The 24,746-nt window shown below is 45.8% G+C and overlaps 1 protein-coding gene and 1 long non-coding RNA gene across 2 annotated transcripts in view; both read left to right on the forward strand.

Moving 5' to 3' along the window:
- Positions 1 to 24,746, forward strand: part of GRB2 (growth factor receptor bound protein 2) — a 68,469-nt gene that overhangs the window by 34,787 nt on the left and 8,936 nt on the right. The window contains 1 exon segment of the mRNA NM_001137628.1: positions 22,833 to 22,930. Coding sequence (NP_001131100.1) covers positions 22,833 to 22,930 — 98 coding nt within the window.
- On the forward strand, positions 314 to 4,289 carry LOC146398013 (uncharacterized). Its single transcript, XR_014820844.1, has 2 exons — positions 314 to 923; positions 1,359 to 4,289. It is a non-coding gene; the product is annotated as an uncharacterized LOC146398013 (long non-coding RNA).

The raw sequence follows: 24,746 nt of genomic DNA on the forward strand, positions 1-24,746 counted from the left end.
GCTAGGGGTCGAATCGGAGCTGTAGCCACTGGCCTACGCCAGAACCACAGCAACGCGGGATCCAAGCCACGTCTGCAACCTACACCACAGCTCACGGCAACGCCAGATCCTTAACCCACTGAGCAAGGGCAGGGACCGAACCTGCAACCTCATGGTTCCTAGTCGGATTTGTTAACCACTGCACCACGACGGGAATTCCTGAGCTTGTTTTAAACGTCTGAAAATAAGCTGAAATACTTCAAGTGGGACAGGCTGAATCCTAAAATATTTGCAACATTATAATTTATGATATTAATTTAATAGTCTGTATCACTGGAGATGCTCAGTTAGTAACAGGCAGTTAATGAGCATAATGTATTTTGCCCATGGACTGGTGGTGTTTTCAGAGATGTTAAAACCTACTAACCTGGGAGGTGTATTTTCCCGTTCGGTGGGGAGTTTTTATTGTCCTCCATGCCTGCTCCCTGCCCTACCACAAACCGTGATATTTAGGGTACGGTTCCTCAAACTCTTTGGAATACCCCCTCGTACCTTCATTCAGGATGGTTGGTATTTTGCAGATAGATACATGAGAGAGAGTGTGACGGTGTATCCTGGTAAATTGAGCACTTGGTAAAGAAATAACAGCGTTTGTGATGCCAATTTTAAAGAGCCAAGTGTTTGGGCCTATTTTTCTTAGGATTTCTCTGTCCCTACCCAAGGCATAGTGGATTGTCTTGACCTATTTTTATGTCCTTATGCTGCCTGTAGGAAAAAAACACTTATTTGTATCTTTGCCAGTCTGTAGTTTTCTTTTTCTTTTCCTCTCTTTTCCAGGCAGATTAGCAGAATGTTTTTTAGAATAGGACAGACCTGAATTTGTTGTGGTTTTTTTTGTCTTTTCTAGGGCTGCACCTGCGGCATATGGAGGTTCCCAGGCTAGGGTCTAATTGGAGCTACAGCTGCCGGCCTACACCACAGCCTCAGCAACTCCAGATCCAAGCCACGTGTGCGACCTATATCACAGCTCACAGCAACGCTGGATCCTTAACCCACCAAGCGAGGCCAGGGATCGAACCCACAGCCTCATGGTTCCTACTCGGATTCATTAACCACTGAGCCATGTTGGGAACTCCAAGACAGACCTGAATTTGAATTGAATTACAGTTTTGCTTTTTATTAACTGTGTAATCATCTATAAAATGAAAATACCCTCTCTGAGAAAGGTTGTCCTTAATATACATATTAAGGTCACATAGGGAGTTCCTGTCGTGGTGCAGTGGAAATGAATCCCAACTAGGAACCGTGAGGTTGTGGGTTTGATCCCTGGCCTCGCTCAGTGGGTTAGGCAGTCTGGCATTGCTGTGCCTCTGGTGTAGGCTGGCAGCTACAGCTGTGATTGGACCCCTGGCCTGGGAATCTCCATGTGCCACAGGTGTGGCCCTAAAAAGCAAAAAAAAAAAAGAGAGAGATAAAGGTCACATAAGAGGTACACAATACATGGTGCCTTTTTAAGTTCTAGCTTTTTTTTTTTTTGGCCTTGCCCTTGGCATGCAGAACTTTCCAGGCCAGGGATCGAATCAGAGTCATAGCAGTGACAATACCAACTCCTTTACCCACTGAGCCACCAGGGAACTCCTGCATTCTAACTTTTATAAAGAACCTTTCATTACAGGGCTCCAGCCCAGCACTCTTATTTTACAGGGGATTTATATGAGGCCTAGACAAGCCAAGAGACCGAGCAGGCTTAGAGGGAGGACCGTGCTGATGCCCCTGGGTCCTGTGTTCTTTTCACTCCACTCCACTCTGCTTTTGTGTCACATCATTCCATGTGATAATGGTGGCAATTTGCTTTCCTCTAAGAACTAATGCTGACTTTGACCTAAATTCCGTGAGTGGAGATTACATTTGTGTAAATTCTTGAGGATAGTTCTATGGAAGCCTTCTAAAATAGGATAATTATCATGCCCACATTTGTGACTTCACTTACTAGGTTTTATAATAGGAAAACGGATTGGAAAATCTCCTAAAACCCCATCTGGTCCTTTGATTTTTATGTGTGAAGGACTTAAAATTACCAGGAATTTTTCCAAAAAACTTAAAACTGGTCCCTGTTGTCCAGAATTGTCTTTCTAAGATGTGTGTGTGTGTATGTGTGTGTGTGTGAGTGAAAGAGAGAGTGTGTGTAAGAAAGACACACACTAAGTGCTTGAAATCTGTTGAGACCATATTTTTGAGATTTGAGCTGCTGAAGCACTTGCTTATTATGAATAAAAAGAAAACCAGGCATAAAAATTCATTATGTAATAATCACATTTCCTCATTTACATTTGGGAGATAGTTTATCATTTCTTTTAAGAGAGAAAGATCTAGAATTTTTTTTGTGACATACTGTTTCTCCAACAAAGGTTTTGGGGTTTTTGCAAGACAGATCAGGCTGTAAAAACACCAAATGTCCTTGAGGGATACCAGGGTTAATAGATGAGGCATGTGCCCTCAAATAGCTGTCTGGTGGAAAAGCCAAGTGATCACAACATATTGAGACTAGTATGGTGATAGAACTGTGGTAATAATGCAAAGATCAGTGGTAGCAGAGAGGAAGTGATCTTTCCTCTGTGTGTGTGTGTGCGTGCGCGTGTGTGTTGAAGGATTTATTGGAAGTACTTACTGCAGGGAGCCAAGCGAGGAGGCTGGGACAAGAGCCCAGCTCCGGAAGTGGTCCTTACGTCTTCAGTTTGCCATCTTGGCCAGAGGAAACACATATACCAAGTCTGAAAATCATAAAACATCTTGGCAGTTAGGAAGCAACTTGCAGTAACTTTAGTATTTTTTGGAATTTGGAATTCAAGGAAGGAAAAAGCAGAAACACCGAAGAGTCAGACAGGGGCTGGGTAGTGGAGAGCTTCCTGTTGAGTGCTGCGGATCTGGGCCCGGTGACTGATGAGGTTTGCCGTATAGTCAGAGGTAAGCGCCATCATCTCTGTCCTTTCAGTTACAGTTAGTTAGCAGATTCACCGTCCCCACAGATAAGTGTAGAGGAGAAAAACAGGTAGGTAAATATTTCACCTAAAACTGTGGTTATTAGGCCTAAGATGCTTTGCATTTTACCTAAATTGTTTAAAAAGAAATCCTTATATTTAACATTTGTTTAGAGTTTTAAAGACCTAATGCATTTTCCTAAGCATCTCCTAAGAAGTATGGACTTGTATGGTTTGTTTTGGATTGTTTTGTTGATTGTTGTTTTTAATCCCAGTTTAAGTTGCCTTATAGCCTCTCTCCATAATTCGTCTACGGACATCCTCGTTCCCACTCCCTTCCAACGTCTATTGAGCGTTCACTGTATTACACAACACAAGGAACAGTAAACAGGGCCTGTAATTTCAAAGAGAGGCCACAATACCATAGAATTTGTTACCAACAGAGGTAGAACTATCATTGAGAATAATAGGCAGTAACAGTTCTGCTAAGTTTTCTCAAAAAAAAAAGCTGGTGACATTGGAAATGGCCCGCAGCTACTCTTCCTAAGGATGCCTGCAACTGGGTCGCTGTGCCGAGTCTCTGTGGTCAGGCCTCACCGTGCACTTCCAGTGGACTTCCCAGTCTGCTGTTGTGTTAACTACGTACTAACTATGAGTGCGCAACCAAGGAACGCCAGAGGTTAGAAGAATGGGAAACCAGTGAAGGATTTTAAGCAGAATGACAGTCTAGCTTTTTCAAGAAATAAATAAAGTTTACTTTTCAGAAGCGTTTTAGATGTATAGCAACGTACAGTGTTCAAGTATGCTCACACCAGTTTCCCCCATTAGCATCTTACGTTAGTATGATGCTGATAATAGCTTTTTATAATTAGTGGACCAATATGGATACATTATTGTTACCTAAAACGTCCATATTTTTTTAAAATCCAGTTTCCTTAACTTTTCCCTCCTGTCCTTTTTCTGTTTGGGATCCCACCTAGAATACCACGTTATCCTTAGTTGTCATGTTTGCTTAGACTCCTTCTGGCTATGAGTGATCTGGCTTAGATTTTAATGATGTTATTCTGGTTTGCAGAATTGAGAACATTCTAAAGAGGACACAGTGAAAGCGAGGCCAGCTGGGAAGTCACTATCTGATAATTCAAGCGAGAGATAATGGCAGCTTGGACTAGAGTTAAAGCAATGGAATTGAGAGAAGTGTTTTGTTTAAGATATGTAAAAGTCATTCAAGTATATGGGAAAATCAGGGGATTGAGTGTAGACAAAGAAAGAAAAATGGGTTCAGGGGTGGAGCCCTTGGGGCACTTTAAAAGTTAACAAAATAAAAAGAAACTAGCAAAGGAGAGCAAACCAGAGCCACTAGTTAGATAGGAAGAAAACTAGGAAGTGTTCTGTCCCAGAAGCCAAGAAAGTGTTTCAAGGCCAAGGAAATGATCACTCTATTATGTGTTTCTCATAGGCCAAGTCAGATAAGGGCAGGAAGTTGACCTTTAGTTTCAGCAACAGATCGCTACAAAGTCTGAATAACTTCAGGGGAGTTGTGAGAGCAAAAGCGGGCTTGGAGTGGGGTCAGAGAGAATGGGCGGCCCAGGGGAAAGAGCATGAGGAAACTTGCTGGGGGTGGCGGTGGTTATTTTACACCAGAAGAAAATGTGGCAAACTAATATTTGACTATAGTTAATGTGTATGCAGGAATTCCCGGGTGTTGGCTCGAGTCACTGCAGTGGCGCAGGTTCAATCCCTGGCCTAGGGTCTTCCATGTGTCGAGGGGGTGGCCAAAAAATATGGGTGTGTGTGTGTGTGCGCGCGCGCGCGTGTGCGCGCGCGTGCACGCGCGCTGAAGTATTTAGTAGAAAGAGGACTGATGGCTGCAACTTTGAGATGTGTCAAAAAAATAAAATGGATTAATGGAAGGTTGTATAGTTGGATATATTTAAATATATATGTAAAGTACATATCATTAATGGCATAGTTTAGGTTGTAGGTCAATGTGTGTTTGTTGTAAAATTCTTTTTAACTTCGCTCCACTTAAAAGCTTTCTTTGAAAGCTCTCGTAATAAAATGTTGGGGCTGGAGGAGGGAACAGGAGGAAAGAAATTGGAGACAAGGAATGTAGATGGCTGCTGTGAGGAGTCGGGCTGTAAAGGCAGTAGAATCAAAAGAAGTCTGTTTTCATCCCAATCTCAGAGTTGAGAGAAATAGCAGGAAAGATCCAGTAGAAACAGAAAAAATTGATGCAGAAGAAAGGAAGGAAAACTATTGCACTAGTGTCCTCGAGCAGGAAGGAGAGATGGGAGCTAGCCCATTTTTATTTTGTTAGGAGCATGGACAAAAGTAATAGAAGGTAGATGATACTGATATAGACCTAAGCAGTCGTATATGTGTGGTGGGAACTTTGAAAGGTCTCTTCTGTTTGCTTCTGGCTCCACCCACCCCCACCCCACCTCCGGCGAAATAGAAATAAGATCAGCTGCTGAGAAGGATAGTGAAGGAGCTGTTGCGGCCCAAGGAGATATAGTAAGAGCTCACTTGAGGTCTTTCATAAGGTCGAGTAATTAATATTTAAAGTTTCAGAGAGTTCCTGTTGTGGCACAGCAGAAACAAATCCAACTAGGAACCATGAGGTTGCGGGTTCAATCCCTGCCCTTGCTCAGCGGGTCAAGGATCCAGCATTGCCATGAGCTGTGGTGTAGGTCGCAGATATGGCTCGTATCCTGCGTTGCTGTGGCTCTGGCATGGGCCAGCGGCTACAGCATGTGTGTGTCTATGAGTCTGTGTGTGTATTTCAAGTTTGAGAAGGAGAACAGTGCAAATGAAAGGAAAGGCACTATCAGATTTTTTTTAAAAGGAAGAAGGTAACCTCTTGTAGCTGATAATAGGAGCTTTTGGATGGAGAGGGCCCACCACGTGTACCTGGCAAGATAAACAGAAACAGATCCACCACACTCAAGGTCATTGGTCAGCTTCAGAATGACAAGAAAGAAAAGGTTCTAAGAGCACCTAGAAAAAAGAAACACATCTCTATAAAGAAATAATAGATGGCCAACAGACTTTGCATGAATAACTCCAAAACCCAGAAACAGTGTCTTCCAAATTCTGAGGAAAAATCCTGTTCAGCCTAAAGTTGTGTTGAATTGTACACCTCACTGAGCTGGCACTGAAGTGTGGGTAAAGAATCAAGGCCGTTTTAGACATGCCAGGACCGAAAACGCTTGCTGCCAAGCACCCTTTCTTGGGAAAGTGTCAGTGGTGCATTAGAGTCAAAACCAAGAATGAGGAAGACTCAAAATCTAGGAGGTCCATGCATCCAACCAGGGACGTATTGGAGGAAAAAATCCCAGAATGATAGACCTACTGGAGAGAAAAATGGGTATGCCAGATATTTTTTAACACTATCATTCTTGAAAAGCAGTAATAATTCAAAATATATTAAAGCCAGAAAAAAAAAATTGGGGGGGGGTTTGTTGGCAGCACACACGGCACGCATAAGTTCCCAGGCCAGGGATTGAACCCACGCCATAGCAGTGACAATGCCAGATCCTTAACCATTAGGCCACTAGAGAATTCCCCAGAAAAATTATTTTAAGGCCATTAGAACTCTGGGGAAAGCAGAAGACCATCAAATAAAGGGAGAATAAATTTTAAAACCAGTTTAACTGTATCTCCCAGAGCTGCAAACTATGACCTTAACAATGAAAATTCACCTGTAGAGGAGTTCCTGTTGTGGTTCAGTGGTAACAAACCCGACTGGTATCTGTGAGGACTTGGGTTCGATCCCTGGCCTCGCTCAGTGGGTTAAGGGTCCGGCGTTGCCATGAGCTGTGGTGTAGGCCCACAGCTGCAGCTCCGATTCCACCCCTAGCCTGGGAACGTCCGTGTGCAGCAGGTGCAGCCCTAAAAAGACAAACAGACGAAGGAAAGAAAGAAAATTACCCTGTAGAAAGTAAGGCATTTTGGTTCCGGGCAGTTCCGATGTGAGAGCGTCATCATCCCGGATCCGTTGCGCAGAGCCACTCACAGCCTTCGCCGCACAGAGGGGGTCATACAGGCCTAATAACGCCATTCTGTGTCGGCCAACAGTAGTCGTACCTCACTTGATCATGATCAGTTTTGTAATTTGGGGAAGCTCTTCATCATTGTGGGCAAGAGAGTGGACCCCGAATTCCTGGTTTCCCTGTGCATTTCCAGGCAGCCCGGCTGTTGTTGGGTTAGGTCTGTGGCTGACCCAGAATCGCGGAGTGGCACACAAGTTTCCCACTTGAAATACTACGTGAAATCGGGAAGTTGTTCTTGCAGTCTGGAATTGAGGTTCTGACAAGCCCATGGTTTGCATTCACACATCCTATTATTTAGTCCCCTTCGTCCCTCTTGTCTCTGCAGGTTGTGACATTTCTGTAGGACGAAAGTGCTGATTTTCTACATAGAACACTGTGTAGGTGCTTAGAGATAAAACTAATAGGCGGAGCAAGGCTGGGCTTGTCTGCTTTTGATGGCACAAGCGGAGAACAGAGCCGCGTGGTGTTCTCCGGCGGCCCCCCGCCCCCCAGCCCTCCCAGGGCTCCTGCTCTCGGAGCGGTGCAGCTGCCTGAGGGAGCCCTGGGAGCTGGATGATGCCTAGACAGGCCTCCCTCCCAACAGTGCAAGGAAGGGTAGTTAGTTTAGACTGTTACCAAGAGCTGTATTTATCTCCAGTTCTGTTAGCGGTGCCTGGAAAAAGTTGTCTTATCCTGAATTCTGATGTCTGTTTTGTTTATGTTTAAAGTGTCCATATTTGAGGTCACTTTTGGAAGCAGAGTGAGCATCTGCCAGAGTACACTAGTAAATTGAGTATTTTTATAGATTCTAAAGTTTGTACATTATATTTATTTGGATTGATTGTATGAAAAAGTCGTATCAGGAGTTCCTGTCGTGGCTCAGCGGAAATGAATCCAACTAGGAACCATGAGGTTGTGGGTTCGACCCCTGGCCTCACTCAGTGGGTTAAGGATCCGGCGTTGCTGTGAGCTGTGGTGTAGGTTGCAGACGCAGCTCGGATCCCACGTTGCTGTGGCTGTGGTGTAGGCCGGCAGCTATAACTCTGATTTAGACCCCTAGTCTGGTAACCTCCACATGCCGTGGGTACAGCCCTAAAAGGACAAAAAGACAACAACAACAAAAAAGTAATGTCAGTTTTTTGTAGATTATAATTGTATAGCAATTAAAATACCACCTCAACGCAATTGAAGGATTATCCCTTTTATACATTTTATTTTTGGTGAAACATAACCTTTGTCTAAGTTTTAAAGTATGTCACCTGGAGAAGCCTAGGCTATGGCTTGAAATTTGATATCCTACCTGTGCTGCACTGTGTTCCCTGTTCCTGCAGCAGAGGGTGGGGGGTAAACTCAGAGACTTAAAATAATGCATGTGAGTTTTTTAATGTTCATTTTAGAGACTTTTCCGAACAATCTAATCCTCCCACCCCATCTCTTCTGGCCTGGCTTATGGCAGTACCCCCTCAATTAAGTGGTCTTCCTGCTGCCACTTCTGTCCCTCAGGTCTCTGTGCCACACGAAAACCAGAATCATCACCTGAAAGAGCAGGTTCAGCCCATGGTTTCCCAGAATCCTCATTCCCCCCTTCAGAGCCCTGCGAGGTCTGGCGCAGTTAGTTCTCTTCCTCTCTAACTTCTGGTGGCTCTGCTTTTCACACACTTCCCTTGGGTTTGGCATTTCGGTCCCAGACGTGCTAACCCCCTTCCCACCCGAGCACCTCCATTCCCGCTCTTCCCTCTGCTTGGACAGTGTCTCTTCACACTCATTTCTGTCCTCCATCCCTTCCCCCGAGCCTCCCTCGCTGAGACCTGCTCACACTTAGGGATTGCAGTTGAAATGTCCCTGCCCAGGTGAGCTTTCCCTGACCCCTGTCGCTGTGCAGGATTTGATTGGGTCTCCTCAAGGTGTGCCCTCATCCAGAGCACTCTGAACCTTTCGTCATGGAACTTTACACCTGAAGTTATAATTACCCTACTTCCCCTACTGTCAGCTCCTTGCAAGTAAGGATTGCTTCCTTATTGTGGCACCCCCAGCACGTAGCACAGACTCTGACTCAAAACGGACACTCATACTCCTCTGCCTCCTGAGTCTTGCTATAGCAGGTCTTTGATTGTTGTACCAGGATAGAGTCTTAAGAATGGCGTTCCTGGGTTAATAGGTGTGCGCGTTCAGATCTTTGACACCTGTGGCCAGGATGCTTTCAGCAAAGCTCATACACCTTGCTCTGCTCCCACCAGTACCGTCCCCCCACCATCACTGCATATTAACTTGCTTTCATCTTTGCCAACGTGATCATCCAAAGAGGGGGGAGGCGAAGTCTATCAGATGTCTTAGTGACAGAAACAGGAGACTGGAACAGACCACTTGATCTAGTTACTCTAGGCATGCGCACATGATATCCTGTCCTTGCAGATTTCTGGGCTCCAAGACTCTTCCGCCTTGCTGGTGGCACTTGCGCAGAGTGGAGGAGACCGTGAGGAGGATAGCTTGTCTTACCTGTTGGGTGTTAGCTTCCAGTGGAGTAGCATTGCCACAGTGATTACCTGTGGGAGGAGACTCTGCTTGATTGAGCCCCATCCAGCCACCTTCAGTGTCTGTAATTACCATTTGTCACTTAAACATAAGACAGCTTCATTGCAGGAGTGCCTGGCAGAGGATGGATAGCAAGCAAAGCGTGACTTCACAGCCGTCAACTCCCTCTTTATTGAACCCCAATTAAAATATAAAGGAGAAGATGATGGAGTTCCCGGTGACTCAGTGGGTTAGGGATCTGGTATTGTTGCCACTGTGGCACAGGTTGGATCCCTGGCCCCAGAACTTTCATATGCTGCAGGTGTGCCATAGGTAGATAGACAGGTAGGTAGATAGAAGAGGGCTTTGTTGCCATAACTTTGAAATACTCTGTATTGCTCTGCCTTTAGGTTCTTGCTCCATTCCTGGTTGGTTGAAGTTGTCCCTTTTCTAGTTCCTCCAGACTTGAATTTTCTATACCAACCAGGCAGCTCATTTGGAAACTGAATTCCATATTCAACTCACAATTAGCAGTTTCCCTTATCCTACTTTTTACTTATTCCCTCATTATTTGCATACAAAGTTCCCTTATTATTTACATGCAAAGTTCCCTTATCTATAAACACTTCCGAGGGTAAGGACTGTGTCTTCTCCACCAGCCCCCCTTTTAAAATCCCATTGCAGGAGTTCCCTTGTGGCACAGCAGGTTAAGTATCTGGCATTGTCACTGCAGTAGCTGCTGTGCTGCAGGTTGAATCCATGGCCCAGGAACTTACCCATGCCATGGACACAACCAAAAAAGAAAATTCCTTTGCAGCTAGCGCAATGCTCTCAGTCTAGTAGACGGTCAAACATTAATGAAAAGTGCATTTCAGGAGTTCCCGTCATGGGAGTTCCTGTCGTGGCGCAGTGGTTAACGAATCCGACTAGGAACCATGAGGTTGCGGGTTCAGTCCCTGCCCTTGCTCAGTGGGTTAATGATCCGGAGTGGCCGTGAGCTGTGGTGTAGGTTGCAGACGCGGCTCGGATCCCCTGTTGCTGTGGCTCTGGCCTAGACTGGTGGCTACAGTTCCGATTCGACCTCTAGCCTGGGAACCTCCATATGCCGCAGCAGCGGCCCAAGAAATAGCAAAAAAAAAAAAAAAAAAAAAAAAAAAAAAAAAAAAAAAAAGTTAGGAGTTCCCGTCATGGCATAGTGGTTAACGAATCCAACTAGGAACCATGAAGTTATGGGTTTGATCCCTGGCCTTGCTCAGTGGGTTAAGGATCTGGCGTGGCCATGAGCTGTGGTGTAGGTTGCAGACATGTTGCTGGGGCTCTGGCATAGGCCGATGGCTACAGCTCTGATTTGACCCTTAGCCTGGGAACCTCCATATGCCGCGGGAAGCTGCCCTAGAAAAGGCAAAAAGACCCCCCCCCCCAAAAAAAAAGTGCATTTCAAAGAGGACAGCTACTGGGGTTACCATTGTGGCTCAGTGGGTTAAGAACCCAACTAGTGTCTATGAGGATGCAGGTTGGATCACTGGCCTTGCCCAGTGGGTTAAGGATCCGGTGTTGCTGCAAGCTGTGGTGTAGGTCACAGATGCAGCTTGGATCTGGTGGTGCTGTGGCTGTGGTGTAGGCCGGTAGCTGCAGCTCTGATTCAGCCCTTAGCCTGGGACCTTCCATATGCTGAGGGTTGGCCCTAAAAAGAAAAGCAACAACAACGAAGGACAGCTACTGTCAGCCTAGTTATGACCGGATTACAGCTCCTGGGTTTTCATACCCTCACCACCTTTGTCAATACCCCATAATTATTTTAATAGTAAATGGAATTGTTTGGTTGCTGAAGAATGTTAGACTCAAGGCTCTTTTATAATGTCCTTCTCCCAAGTTGTTGGTACAATTTGGTTATTTCCTGTGATCTGTTTGTCCCATAACAAATGTCACTTTATATAATGAAATACCTCCTTAATGAGTTCCAAAGGATGGATGGAACTGATTTGAGGGGAGTTTCAGCCAGGGTCCTTGTAGGAAACACAACACATTTAATTTGGCTAATTTGAGGGGGGTGGGGGAGAGAGAGAGTAAATGTGTGTGTGTGTGTCTGTCTGTCTGTCTGTCTGTCTTTTTGGCAGCATATGGAAGTTCCCAGGCTAGGGATTGAATCTAAGCTGCAGCCGCCGGCCTACACCATAGCCACACCAGATCTGAGCCACATCTGCAGCCTACACCACAGCTCATGGCAACACCAGATCCTTAACCCACTGAGCGAAGCCAGGGGTCAAACCCAAATCTTCATGGATACTAGTCAGGTTCTTAACCCACTGAGCCATAGTGGGAACTCTAAGGAGACTTTATTAATGAGACTGTCTTACAAGATCTGGGCAGGGTTCCTCTAGAAACCACAGGGCATGGTGCATGCCCATAGCTAGTAACCGGTAACATCATGAGGCCTGCAGAAGACAGTGGGGCAAAGGAAGCGGAAGGCGTTACCAGGCCCTGGAGGAGGAACAGACTGAGTCAGGAGGGCTGAGGCCTGCAGTTACTGCTCTAAGGTTATCCGCAGAAACTCCCAGACAGGAAGCTGCCTTCCGTGGGCCTCCCCGCTGGGGAGCAAGAGAGCCTGCAGATGTGGTCCATACAGGTGGGGGGCACAGAATGGTGGAGAAGAGTGTCAGCTGGATCGGGAGAGGCGGGTGGAAGCTGGCAGCACGGGAGTACCACCCATGTTTCACAATTAGCTTTTTACTCATGGTGGCTTTAAAAGAGGGAAATCTGCCCAGCAGCTCTGTATAGCTGCTTTTCTAAAGTGTTTTTCAAGGAAAAAATCGGTGGCCAAGAGGGAGCCCACTGAGCCACATCTACCCACCCAGCTCTTTTGCTTCCATCTCCAAAAAGTATCTTGAATCTGCCTCCTTCCCTATAGCCCACTTGCCCACCCCAGTCACCTTTCACCTGGGGGCTGTAGTTGTTCGGCCTGGTCTTCCCTGCCCTTCGTCTCACAGTGGGCCCTTGAAATGTTAGAAAAATGCAGAGCGGACTCTCAGAAACTCTTCCATGACTTCTGAGCATCATCCTCAGCTTAGCAATTTGAACTCCCTCATTTGCATTCTAGACCTGCCTGAACCACTCACAGAGATCCTTTGGGGGTGTCCCCTCAAATGCGACTCTCTGACCACATTACCCTGCCCTCCCAGCCTAGGGTCGTCCCTCTCTTTTCTGCTCCCTAACCCCCTATGCTTAACTCTGATCCTCTGATCCACATGTTCAGTTTCCTATTTACCTGTCTAATCGTCTCCTTTGACCTCCACCCTGGGAATGGGATGGGGACTCTACCCTGGTCCCTCCGTCTGTCATGCGACTGCAAACTCCCCAGCCACAGAGCTAGATTAGCTCCTTCAGAAGTGGAAAATGGGAGTTCCTGCCGTGGTGCTATGGGTTGAGAATCCAGCTGCAGTGGCTTGGGTCGCTGTGGAGGTTCAGGTTAAACCTCTGGCCCAGCCCACTGGGTGGAAGGATCCAGCATCGCCGCAGCTGCAGCGTAAGTTGCAGCTGTAGCTTGGATTCAGTCCCTGGCCCAGGAATTTCCATATGCCACGACTATGGCCATAAAATGATTGGGGGGGCGGGGAGTGGAAAATGCCTTTGGAACTAGTTTGGCTTGTGTTTTTTGGTGTTTTTGTTTAGTTCAGAATGGTAGCATTCTAGGGGTAAAAACCACTGGCCTTGGGAGTTGCCATCATGGCTCAACAGTAATGAACCTAACTAGTACCCATGAGGACGCTCAGTGGGTTCGGGATCCGGTGTTGCTGTGGCTGTGGTTTAGGCTGGCAGCTGCAGCTCTTATTTGACACCTAACCTGGAAACTTCATCTGCTGCCCTTGCAGCTCTAAAAAGACCAAAAACAAACAAAAAAACAAAAAAAAACACTGGCCTTGATCTTGGTCATAGATCCTTATGCAGCTGCCAGTGATTAGCTCAGCGACTGATGCCTTTTGCCTTTTATTTCTGTTATGTTCTGTGAGGTGGCTTTCGGGTGACAGGATGACTGTAAATCAGTAGACCCTGTTTGGCTCACGTCTTGAGTCAGTAAGGCCTGAGTGAAACTTAATAAATTTTTTTGTCATTAATGGGGGAGGGGGGCTCGTTGGGCGCCCCTGTTTTATTTTGTTGTGCTGAGGCAACAGGAAGTGAGATGGAACTGATGATGTGAAAGCAGATAACCGCTGCTCCCCTGGCCTAGGAGGCTTTGTTTTTTATTTTGTTTGTTTGTTCTGAGGAGAGGGTTGTAGAATTTGACCTGTTACATGAATAGGGACAGTAGCTAAGTATATATATTGTTAAAGAATTAGCCATAGTTTGTGGTTATTTGGGTTATTTCCTGTTCGGAGTTCTGATACCATTAATAAAGGTTTTACTTTTCAAGGTGAGGCGGCTTAACCAGGCTTTTAACGGCGGCCAGCTGTGGCCAAGGGCCCCGCCGGCCCTCCGTTTGCTCCGTAGCGAGCTGGGACATCCCCCGTGTTCCTTCCACTCAAAGTTCTGCACAGGCTGAGCAGAACTAAAGATGCAGAGAATGTAACCCAGCTCACGCTTGGTCCAGGAAGGCTTCCTCTATCCCCTAAACTGGATTTAGGCCTTTCCCTTCAGTGTTTGGGAACTCAGATGTCTTCTGTTGAACTGACCCTGGCTGCCTCCTACCCGCGATTCCCCCTCTCCTGGCATCCATCACCCTGTGTTGCCACCAGCAGTTTATCAGACTCAGAGCCTCCTGGGAAGGGTGTCCACGCTACCCTCAGCTCACCAGCTCGGGGCTTGGCCCTCTCGTGGCCTTGTGCTTGCCTGGTGCAGGCTACCGCATGACGGCTGAGGTTTTCCAATGGGCAGAATTTTCTCTCTTGAGACTCCCTCACATTTTCTCTGTCTGCCCCTGCCCCCAACTCCCCCAGTCCCCTGCAGTTGGAATTCTGACAGTCTTGAGAACATTTCACTCTTCCATTGAGCCGTCAACTGCACTAAAGTAATGTCTTCTGCAAGTCACACAACACAGAAGACAGTTATTCTGAATGGAAACTCTTGGTACCCCTTTGGTATAAAGAGTTTATTTTGGGGTACTGCCTGTGCATTTAGGTTTCATTGCCTACAGATTCATCTGGGTGGAGTAATAACTACATAAGTGTGAACGGCCTTCCTGTTTTGTTAAAATGTCATGAGCTGGGGAGTCCCCGTCATGGCTCAGCGGTTAACGAACCCAACTAAGATCCGTGAAGACTCGGGTTCGATCCCTGGCCTCGCTCAGTGGGTTAAGGATCTGGCAGCTACAGCTCTGATTTGACCCCTAGCCTGGCAATCTCCATATACCACAGGTGTGGCCCTGAAAACACGAAAGATTAAAAGAAAAAAAAAAGTCATGAGCAGCTTTTCTGAAAGAAGTTGATCCAAGTGTCTAATTTATTTTTTGAATACTAAAATATTTCCCAGAGAAATAAAAATATTCTGTTTTGGTTATTCTTCGTATAATTCTAATTATAGTAATAATTTGGTTCGTTTTCTTAATTGTTCATTTTCCTACATTGTAAAGGAAGTCTACCACTTTAAGAAATGCATGAGTGGTCCTGAACTCTTAATCAATTGTGTGTGTGTGTGTGTGTGTGATAGAGAACACACACATGTTTCTCTCTACATGAACTTGGCTGCCATTCAGAAAAATTTTAATGGTGAAGGTCTTCATACTGTCCTTTGTAAAAATTTTGCTGGAGGAGTTGTAGCTATAAAATTAACATGCTGCAAAAGTAAGTCACAAGCCGGACAAGCAGGCTGCACCAGGCATCTGGACATTCCAGGAAGTGCCCCTGCGCCAAGGGCTGCTGGTAGGGACCCTGCTGTCGACAGCTCCAGCTCTGCCCAGCCCGAATCAATCACCCAGAGCGCACACCCTTTTGTTGCTTTCATGCTGAAGTTTCCCCTCCCTGCCTGACTACCCTACCCGTACAGTTTTTTATCTTGAGGAAAGTAGAAGCAGGTAGTGTTGCGGAAGAAATGGGGGGTGTACCCCCTTTTGAGGTGCCCCACGTGGAAGTCTTTCGGCAGTGGTGCTTCAGTTACAGGAAGACTGCCCGCTTGTATTGCTTCCTTTATTTTGCCTCTCCTCCTGGGGGGCAGACGCACGACAGCCTTCTCTCAGGTCTGTGGGGAGGTGATGATTTTCACCAAGGAATTTGATGTTAGCGTGTAACGTGTAGTGTTCTCTCTGTTGTCCTTAGACCCCGCTGGCTCTGTGGTCCTACATCCGTTACTCAGAACAGAGGTTCCATATACACGTCGGTTCCTCAAAACATGTTAGGTGCCATTCTAGGAACCATGCAGAGAGGGAGTTCCTGTCGTGGCTCAACGGAAACGAATCCAACTAGTAACCCTGAGCATGTGGGTTCGATCCCTGGCCTCACTCAGTGCATCAAAGGATCTGGCGTTGCCGTGAGCTGTGGTTTAGGTCTCTGACACGACTCGGATCCTGAGTTGCTCTGGTTATGCCTGTGGCCGGCAGCTATAGCTCCAACTTGACTCCTAGCCTGGGAACCTCCACGTGCCTTGAGTGCGGCTCTAAAAAACCAAAGAAAGGAAGGGAGGGACAGAGCAGACAGACAGACCGACCCACCCACCCATGGAGAATGCCACTGAGAACTGCACGGAGCCAGCTTTAGGGTGCTTGCTGTTTGGTTAGGAGAGGACCAAAGCTTCCCGGCACACAGCACAAAGCAGTGGTTGCCAAGATTTGAATAGCTGGGAAAGAGAGGAAAACGTGAGAGATTGTACCTCTCATTGTACACATTGTGCTTGTGTTTAGAGGTCGCTGAGTTGACTGGCTTGACTGAACTGAGGGGTTCATTTAGAGAGGTAGTGGGTGAGAAGGGCAGAAAGTGGATGATGGCAAATTATGAAAAGTGGAATGCCAGACCAAGAATCATTTGTTTTTGTTTGTTTTTTGTCTTTTTGTTTTTGTTTAGGGCCACACCCATGGCACATGGGGGTTCCCAGGCTAGGGGTCCAACCAGAGCTGCAGTCACCAGCCTGCGCCAGAACCACAGACACATCTACAACCTTCACCACAGCTCACCAGATCCTTAACCCACTGAGCGAGGCCAGGGATCGAACCCGTGTCCTCGTAGATGCTAGTCGGGCCACGATGGGAACTTCCCAAGGATCATTTGAATCTATAGAAGGCTACTGAAGATTTTTTTAACAGAAAACGATGATATTTGAACTGACTCGGAGCACTAAATAGATTGAGGTCAAACTAGGTCAGCCTGGGAGTTTCCACCATAGTGCAGTTTGTTAAGAATCTGACTGCAGTGGCTCAGGTCGTGGAGATGCAGGTTCCGTCCCCTGCCTGGTGCAGGGGGCTAAAGAATCCAGCATTGGCATAGCTGCAGCGTGAGTTGCAGCTGTGGCTCAGATACTGTCTCTGGCCCAGGAACATCCATTTGCTGTGGGTAACACCGTAAAAAATAAATAAATAAATAAATAAAGTAAAAATTTTAAAAAGTGGGTCTTGATCTCTGGATCCACCAGTGTTCCCCTTTCACTCTGATCCCGTTGGTAGCACCTGCTTAGGGAGGGTGGAGAGGTCACTCTTGAGCAACAGGAGGAAAAGGCACTGTTCTGGGGTATAAATGGTTAGTACTCAGATAGCACTCTACATGTAATTAGTGATTTTTAACAGTGGAAAATTGGGGGCCTCAGGAATTCCCCCCCCTTTTTTTCTTTTCCTTTTAAAACTGTTTAAAGGGCAAAACAGTATTGGTCAGAAGGTAAACTGGACCAACAAATGCCCTTTGAATTTCTTTCATTTGGTAAATAGAATCCTTACAAGAAAAATAATGTAAAAAAAAAAAAAAAGATTTAGGGCTCCTTGATCCCCAAAGAAATGAATCTTCTGGAAAGATAATTCAGAAGAACTAAAACCAGCATTTCCTGGCACAGAAATTATACTTTTGTTGAGGGAGGTTATCACTATAAGGTAAAATACCCCCTTGGTTTGATATCTTCACATAAGTACCTTTTTTAAGTGAATTGGTTTTCTGTACACCATTTAGTAAAACAGCACAGTTTGATGTTTAGAGAGAATTTTATAAATCAGCCAAAATTGGAAGAGTTTTAAAACTTCGTAGACATATTTCATCTCTTCTCGACTTTGCTGGTCGTCCAGGACCCACTGCCTGTCAAGTGTCTCCACTGGGTCAGGAGGCGCTCGGTGTGTTGTGTCTTCCCTGAGTTGGGGTCGTTCAGCGTGGAGACGGGCCCGGTCACGAGCCCTTGAGGACTGTCACACTCTGCGTGCTTGGATAAGCACCGTAAGGTTTCTGTGGGACCAGGTACCTTGATTATTAAACTGCCTCGAAGTGGGTCATCTCATCATTAAAATTCGGAGTAACTCATTCGCAGTGTGGGTGTTTTTCACAATTTGGCACACACGGTAGAGCAAGCAGCGTAGCCAAGACGTTTTTCATGTTGGGCAAAAAACTAACAGATGGAGGTGGTGATCATAAAGCCCTGATTTTAAAGTGTTAGGAATGAATCCGTGTAGTCGAGGCCGTGTCTGAATCCACACTGAGGGAGCCTGGGAAGCTGAAGAGCAGTCTCGTGTCGTCAGCTGGGTCCCCAGCAGCTGCGGAGAACTGATTGCACCTGGCTCCTCTCTCAGTCTGGTTACCCCAGCCAGGGCCCTGTAGAATTTCTCTTAGAGGTTAGTCTTTAAAAAGCCTCTGTGCGAGTGCGTCTTTTCCTTCCTTTTTCTAGGAACCTGAAGTAATGTGGTAGGGTCACCGTAATTCTTTAAATTTGTCTTCACGTCGTGGCAGCATTTCAGTGTTGCTCGTGTGGGATTGATTGATCTTCGAAGAGCTGGGGAAACTCACTGGCTTATGTAGAGTTTCCGTAACGCAGGGACCAGCTATAAGTGGTATTTTTGGTTTTTTATGTAGTGAAAGAGCTTAAATGTGTAATTGTTCCTATCTTATATGCACAATTGCTCTTATAAATTGCTTCACAAACTGATAAAACTTTGAATATTTTTTCCCTGAAGAAAGGTTGGACCCCGTGCAAGCTGTTAGAATTTGAGTGTGTGGTGAATGCTTTGACAGGGACTCCTGTCCCAGAACTGCATGGCATATTCTTTTTTTTAAAAAATTATGATTCTTTTTTTGGCTTATTTACAGATGCCTAGCTATGTTCAGGCAAGAAAATATCCCCATATTTCAAAATACAGCAATTTATAAACAAAATACTTATCTATCATTTTCCTGAAAGACCACCATTTTTCTGTAATTGTGTAGAAACTTAAGGGTCATTCTTGTCTCCCACTATTGGTATGAAAGAGATGGGGAAAGGAATTACCTATTTTAATCCTCGACCTCTGCATTTAAAATCTTTTTCGAAGTAGGCACAGAAGCCTTGTGCTCGTGTGTTTTCAGAATAAAACAAAAATCCCAGTTCTCTGTTAATATGTGTGGTCTTGGTGCCGTCAAAGATACCTAATTTAGATAAAACTTGGCCACGTTTGGCTCGGTCTGAGGCTGCTGGTGTGTAAGGAGAGTAACGGTCGTGAAGTAAACGTGTCCACTCCAGCGGCTGGACCGTAGCTCTGCTCGTTGCGGCGCTGCTTATTCACTTCCTCATTTAACCCCTCGTAACCCTGGGGAGATGGGTATTATCACCACTTTATAGTTGGGGAAGCAAAATTTACGAAACGGTCCTATGCCCAAGGTCACATAGCTCCCCGCTGGTGAAACTGGAATCTGACCCCATGTGTTTATTGGCCTCTTGAATCCCACCAGAGCAGGTCTGTCCTAAGGAGGTCTGGGACCTGGCTATTTGGAAACCTTTAAATTGGTATCAGTAGCAATAAAAATTTGCATTTGCCCTTAGAAGAGTCTCAGATTTGAGGGGGAGGGGCAGCAGTGAATGTTAACAACGTTGTATGGTGTAGACGAGTAGATAGAACGTGGAATGCTCTTCCTTGTCCATAGGGAAGAAAGTTTTATTTCAGGGAATTAATTTGTTTTCATAAGTGATGGTAAACTATCTCGGTGGGGGTTCTGAAGCTTCCCTGTGTTATTTTCTGCTACTCTGTGTATCTTCAGGTGAAAAGTTTGTTCCAGAGGTGTGGGGCCCGGTGGGGGTTTCTTACATGTAAATTTTATCATAGTATTACTGTGTTGTCTTGTCTTGACTGAAGTATTTTTTAGTTAAAGTGTGGTGTACCAGTGGAGAAGTCAGTGTATTCCTAAGTGTACAGTTCGAAGAATTTTCACAGCCTGAACACACCCAGCTTATGAGCACGCAGGTCAAGAGATGTAGTAACATTCTCGACAACTCAGAAGCACCTGTTGGGTCCCTTCCATCAACTGGAGTAGTTTTCATTCTCCGGTGTGAACCTCACATCATTCCTTATCTTGTAGGTTTCTTCCTGATTGAGGCTCTACCACTACTTTGAGTCTTTTTGCAACCAAAAAAGAGAAAAAGCTTCACTGAAACTTGTCTCTTCCTCCTTTCATAATCTCATCTCTTGATCAATCTGCTTCCGTTAAACCAGAGTGTTTCGATGGCTACACAGAGGTAACTCGAGGGAACATGGGGGTTGCAGGACATCAGGCAGCTGTGGGTAAGAGCCAAAAGCATTCCTTGGAATGTGCTCGATGGTCGAACAACAAGAAGTAACGAATGAGCAAACGGTAGCTGCCCGTGTTTCGGGGAAGTGGTCATAGGAGCAGTTTCCTCCTCCCCAGAACTGTGATCAGGCTTTTAAAACGTACTTGTGAAGATGTGCGCTTTCATCTACGACCACTGCAGACTCAGTACAGTGTCTGGAGGTGCAAACTCATCCACATCTGGCCTGCTCCACCGTAGACTCGCTTATGTTCATTTGTGTCCTTTGCTGTTCTAAGCACGTGGATAAAACTTTAATTTTTGAATTTTAAATTGTGCCATCCTCGTTTCATCAGGGCTTGCATGTGCATGTGGAGGTTGATGCACAGTGGAGCAGTTGGTGGAAAGGCTTCGTCCCTACCTGCAGGTGGCCCAGGGTTCACGAGCACTCGTTCTCCTGTGCTTTGTCTCCAGCAGTGCCAGTCTTTCCTCAATTACCGAGTCAAGAGATTTAGAGGCATGTACAGCAACACCTTGGCTTTCTGGCAGAGCGGTATTTCCCTACCTTCTTGGGGAGAAAAGCATACTAAGCACCAAGTATCAATTTTCTTCTGCAGAAAACCATAGTTCTGAAGTGGTGCCAAATGTGAGAGTTGCCATGGAGTTTCTTTTATTGTCAGGGAACATTTTTTTTAGGGGTAGGTTTGTCTGTATCTTAGTGAAGGTGACAGGGAGAATGGGCAGTTGTAAGAACTCCTAGACTGTAGCACAGTTACCTTTCCTGCAAAGTTATTGGTCACAAGTTAAAACCAACCTTTTCCAAGTGATTACCTTACTCTGTTTTGATGCCCAAAGGAGCTAGAATCATCTCCTTTTCAACCTGACTCTCCTGTCTTTCACAATTCTTTGCAACTCACCATTTCAGGAACTTTAAGACATTTTGGAGAACTCTTGTTCATAGGCCTACAGTTTTTATTATAACTAGAGGATAATGCTTTATAAGATAATTACTAGAACACAATTTTTTTCAAGCCTTTCTTTTTGGCAGCCAACAGAAGCCAGGCCTTCAGCTCCTTTGCTCTCGTGCTGTTGAGTTTTCTGTGATGCGAGTGGGTCAACCTTGGTGCTTAGGGACCAGCATCCCTAGTTGCGTAGGGATTGTGTTAAGAGCCCTGTCCCTCTCAAACCTTCATCCTTGGTGTACGCTTTATAATTGTCTAGTGACCAAATAGCTTTTTAGGCTACAGTACAGTTCATTGTTTTTGAAATGCAGATTTTAAAATTGTAAACTACTTTTCCTGTATTAGTTTGTGTCATCGCAGTAATTAATAAAATAAAATATTTTTAAGGGAAAATGATAGAGGAAAGTTTCCATCCCAGAGGTTGATAGGATTTACCAGTAGCTGATATTTTTTCAGCTCTCCATCCACAGCTATTAGCCCTTGAGAGATTTGCTGTCTCATCTCGCACACGTACAGTCACCCCGATGCGGAGGGCCCGATGTTGGCCAGCATCACAAATGGGCACTGGCTTTGTAAAGCTCCTCAGGGCATAGTCTCCCTTCAGAAGTGAATTCACGGGCAGGCCTCATTAATGCGGCTTAGCTGTTGGTTGGTTATCCGTCAGCCTTATGTACCCTTTCTAAACGTGTATCCCACTTGGCGACGTCAGGACACCTCAGACACTGAAGAAGTCTGGGTTCTACTTTGGTTGGCAGGGAGTACAGCATTGTTCAGCATCATGAATAAATGATTTTGTAAAGCATTTTACCAACTTCCCTTTAGAATTTTGCTGCATAGTGTAGATTAACTACCACTGTACTAACCCATCAGCATTTTCCTGTCCTCACCATTTTGGAGTTGGGCTGACTTTTCTATTTTCTCTTTTCAGTTACTGACTTTTTTTTTTTTTTTTTTTTTTTAAATGCTGTATACCCTTTGCCTTCTGTTAGAAATCTGGAATTCAAAGAGTGGCTTTTATACTATCCTAGATCCTAGATCTGTTCTGCTTTTTTCTTTTTTGGCTATCCCAGGGATCAGATCCCAGCCCCAGTCAGGACCTAAGCTGCAACCGTGGCAACATCAGGTCCTTAACCCACTGAGCTAGGCCAGGGATCGAACTTGTGTCCAGCACTCCCAAGACCACCATCCCATGCAGCACAGCGGGAACTCCTGTTTTGCTCCTTTCAATACTCTGCAAATGACAGTATCACAGCCTAGCGTATCCGTATGACTTAGCCTTGGAGCGCACACCCGTTTGGGTTCTGAAAATCGGCATGGGATTCACCAGCTCGCAGCCTTGGGATCGTGGAGTCTCCTTTCTGACCTCTGCTCACTTGCAGCCACAGCTTCCTCCCTCTCCCTTTCTTCTCCAGGGTGTGTTTGCCCTTTTCCAGAGTCTCCCTCAGAAACTCACCTTGTGCTTTCCCGTCCCTCTGCTTTCCTACTGAGGGTTTAATGCTCGATGGTTGGGAGCCTGAGCTCTCATTTCAAGAGACAGTTCCTTCTTATTTTTAAGTATCAGAATTGACATATGCTGGTTGTTTGAAATTCTGAGAAGTCTTGCATCCATGTAACTGATAATATTCCAAACAATACCTTTTACAAACAAGCCTAAAAGGCAGCATAATTGTCTTTGTGGCCATCCATTTAAGAATGAAGAGGAAATAATCGGTTTTTTTCCCCCTTGTCTTAATTTTTTTCAGGTTTTGAATGAAGAATGTGATCAGAACTGGTACAAAGCAGAGCTCAATGGGAAAGATGGCTTCATCCCCAAGAACTACATAGAAATGAAACCACACCCGTAAGTTGGGCTCTGCTGACCCTCCGGGGTCAGACGCGCCTGCTTGCTTCAAGTGTTTTTTAAAATTGAGATCATTGGGATGGATGCCGTACTTCTAATCTGTCTTCCCAGGGAATTAACAGAGCACATTGCTTTTCCATGTTCATAGGAGTGTATACTGAGGGTATAATAGTCAATAACAGGTTTTAGATTAATAACTGTCAGTGATTTCAAATGATAAAACAAAAATTTTTCAGGTCCATAATTCTTTTTCTATGAAATCTCTGGTGCCAGATATGTTTCATAATTCTGTATTTTTTGGAATTTTAAAAAGTGTACTTATCCCGTGGTTTTCTATTGACATGCTTGATTTTCTTTTTTTTTTTTTTTTTTTTTTTTAGGGCTGCCCCTGTGGCATATGGAGGTTCCCAGGCTAGGGGTCAAATCAGAGCTGTGGCCTCTGGCCTACACCACAGCCACAGCCACGCCAGATCCGAGCTGAGTCTGCGACCTACACCACAGGTCACAGCAAGGCCAGGGATATCAAACCTGTGTCCTCATGGATGCTAGTCAGGTTCATTTCTGCTGAGCCACGACGGGAACTCCCTATGGGCCCTGTCTTACTAATCTTTGGATCCCCAGAGCGCAGTACTTGCCTCGTGGCTGGTTCTCCATAAATGTGTGCCCTAACCCTGCCCTGGCCCTTCGCGTCAGTGTTGCTCTGCAGAGAAGACAGAGTGCTCTCCTAGTCCCCGGTGCCGAGAGCAGTGGGGGGAAAATGTTTTTTAATTCCAGAACACGGTACGTTGGTCAGAGACATGGCAGTACCCCGAGAGCCCTTCAGACACTCTCACCCCCCGGCCTGTTTCACTGTCCCTGCTCCTACTTCAAGAGCAGTCACCTTCTTGGAGTATGTCAGGGAGAGCAGAGGCTTTCAGTGCTCAGACTTGGATGCCGCCGAGACACAAATGGTAGATCCTCTCTACTTGTTTTATTTATTTGTTTATTTATTTTTGTCTTTCTGTCTTTTCTTGGGCCACACCCACCGCACATGGAGGTTCCAGGCTAGGGGTCGAATCAGAGCGGTTGCCGCCGGCCTACACCAGAGCCACAGCAACGTGGGATCCGAGCCACATCTGCGACCTACACCACAGCTCACGGCAATGCCAGATCCTTAACCCACTGAGCGAAGCCAGGGATCGAACCTGCAACCTCATGGTTCCTAATCGGATTCGTTAACCACTGAGCCACAATGGGAACTCCTCTCTCTACTTGTTTTAACACAGAGTGTAAGTTAGACTTTTAGACGACTGCCCGCCCCACCTTGAGTAACTGCCCATTTGTCCCTCTTCCCTGCGGTCAGCGTTCCGACATGTCCCTGCCGTCCCCTTCCCCGGGGCTAGAGCAGAGATCTTCACCACATGCATCTCACACTGATCTTACCTCGTCCTACGCAGAACTTAATGCCCCAGAGCTTGGAAAGGCCTCAACAGCGATCTAGTTCATTCCTCTTTATCCTAAAAATTAAGAAAGCTTCCCAGTATTTTTATTTCAAAACCAGTAGTTTATGAGTATGGCTCTCATTATAAAAAGCCCAGAGGGTAGAAAACTGTAGAGCAGTGCGTCTCCCAGGGACACTTCCCTTGAGGAGGTAACTTTACCACCACTGACAATTAAATGTGGGCCCCATGCTACCTTATGAGCTGAATCTGTTCTAAAAATGATGCTTGCCTTCTGTGAAATAAAACAAATGATCCAGAAGCTTCACCATGCCACTGTCTGCGGGTTCGCGCTTTGGTCAGTAAACTCTTAACACAGTTCTCATCATGTGCCAGAG

Source organism: Sus scrofa, chromosome 12 (assembly GCF_054392235.1).
Source record: "Sus scrofa isolate SSC_HxYL_T2T_F1_AM1 chromosome 12, Sscrofa_HxYL_maternal_Yorkshire_Landrace_v2.0, whole genome shotgun sequence".
Classification (NCBI taxonomy): Eukaryota; Metazoa; Chordata; class Mammalia; order Artiodactyla; family Suidae; genus Sus; species Sus scrofa.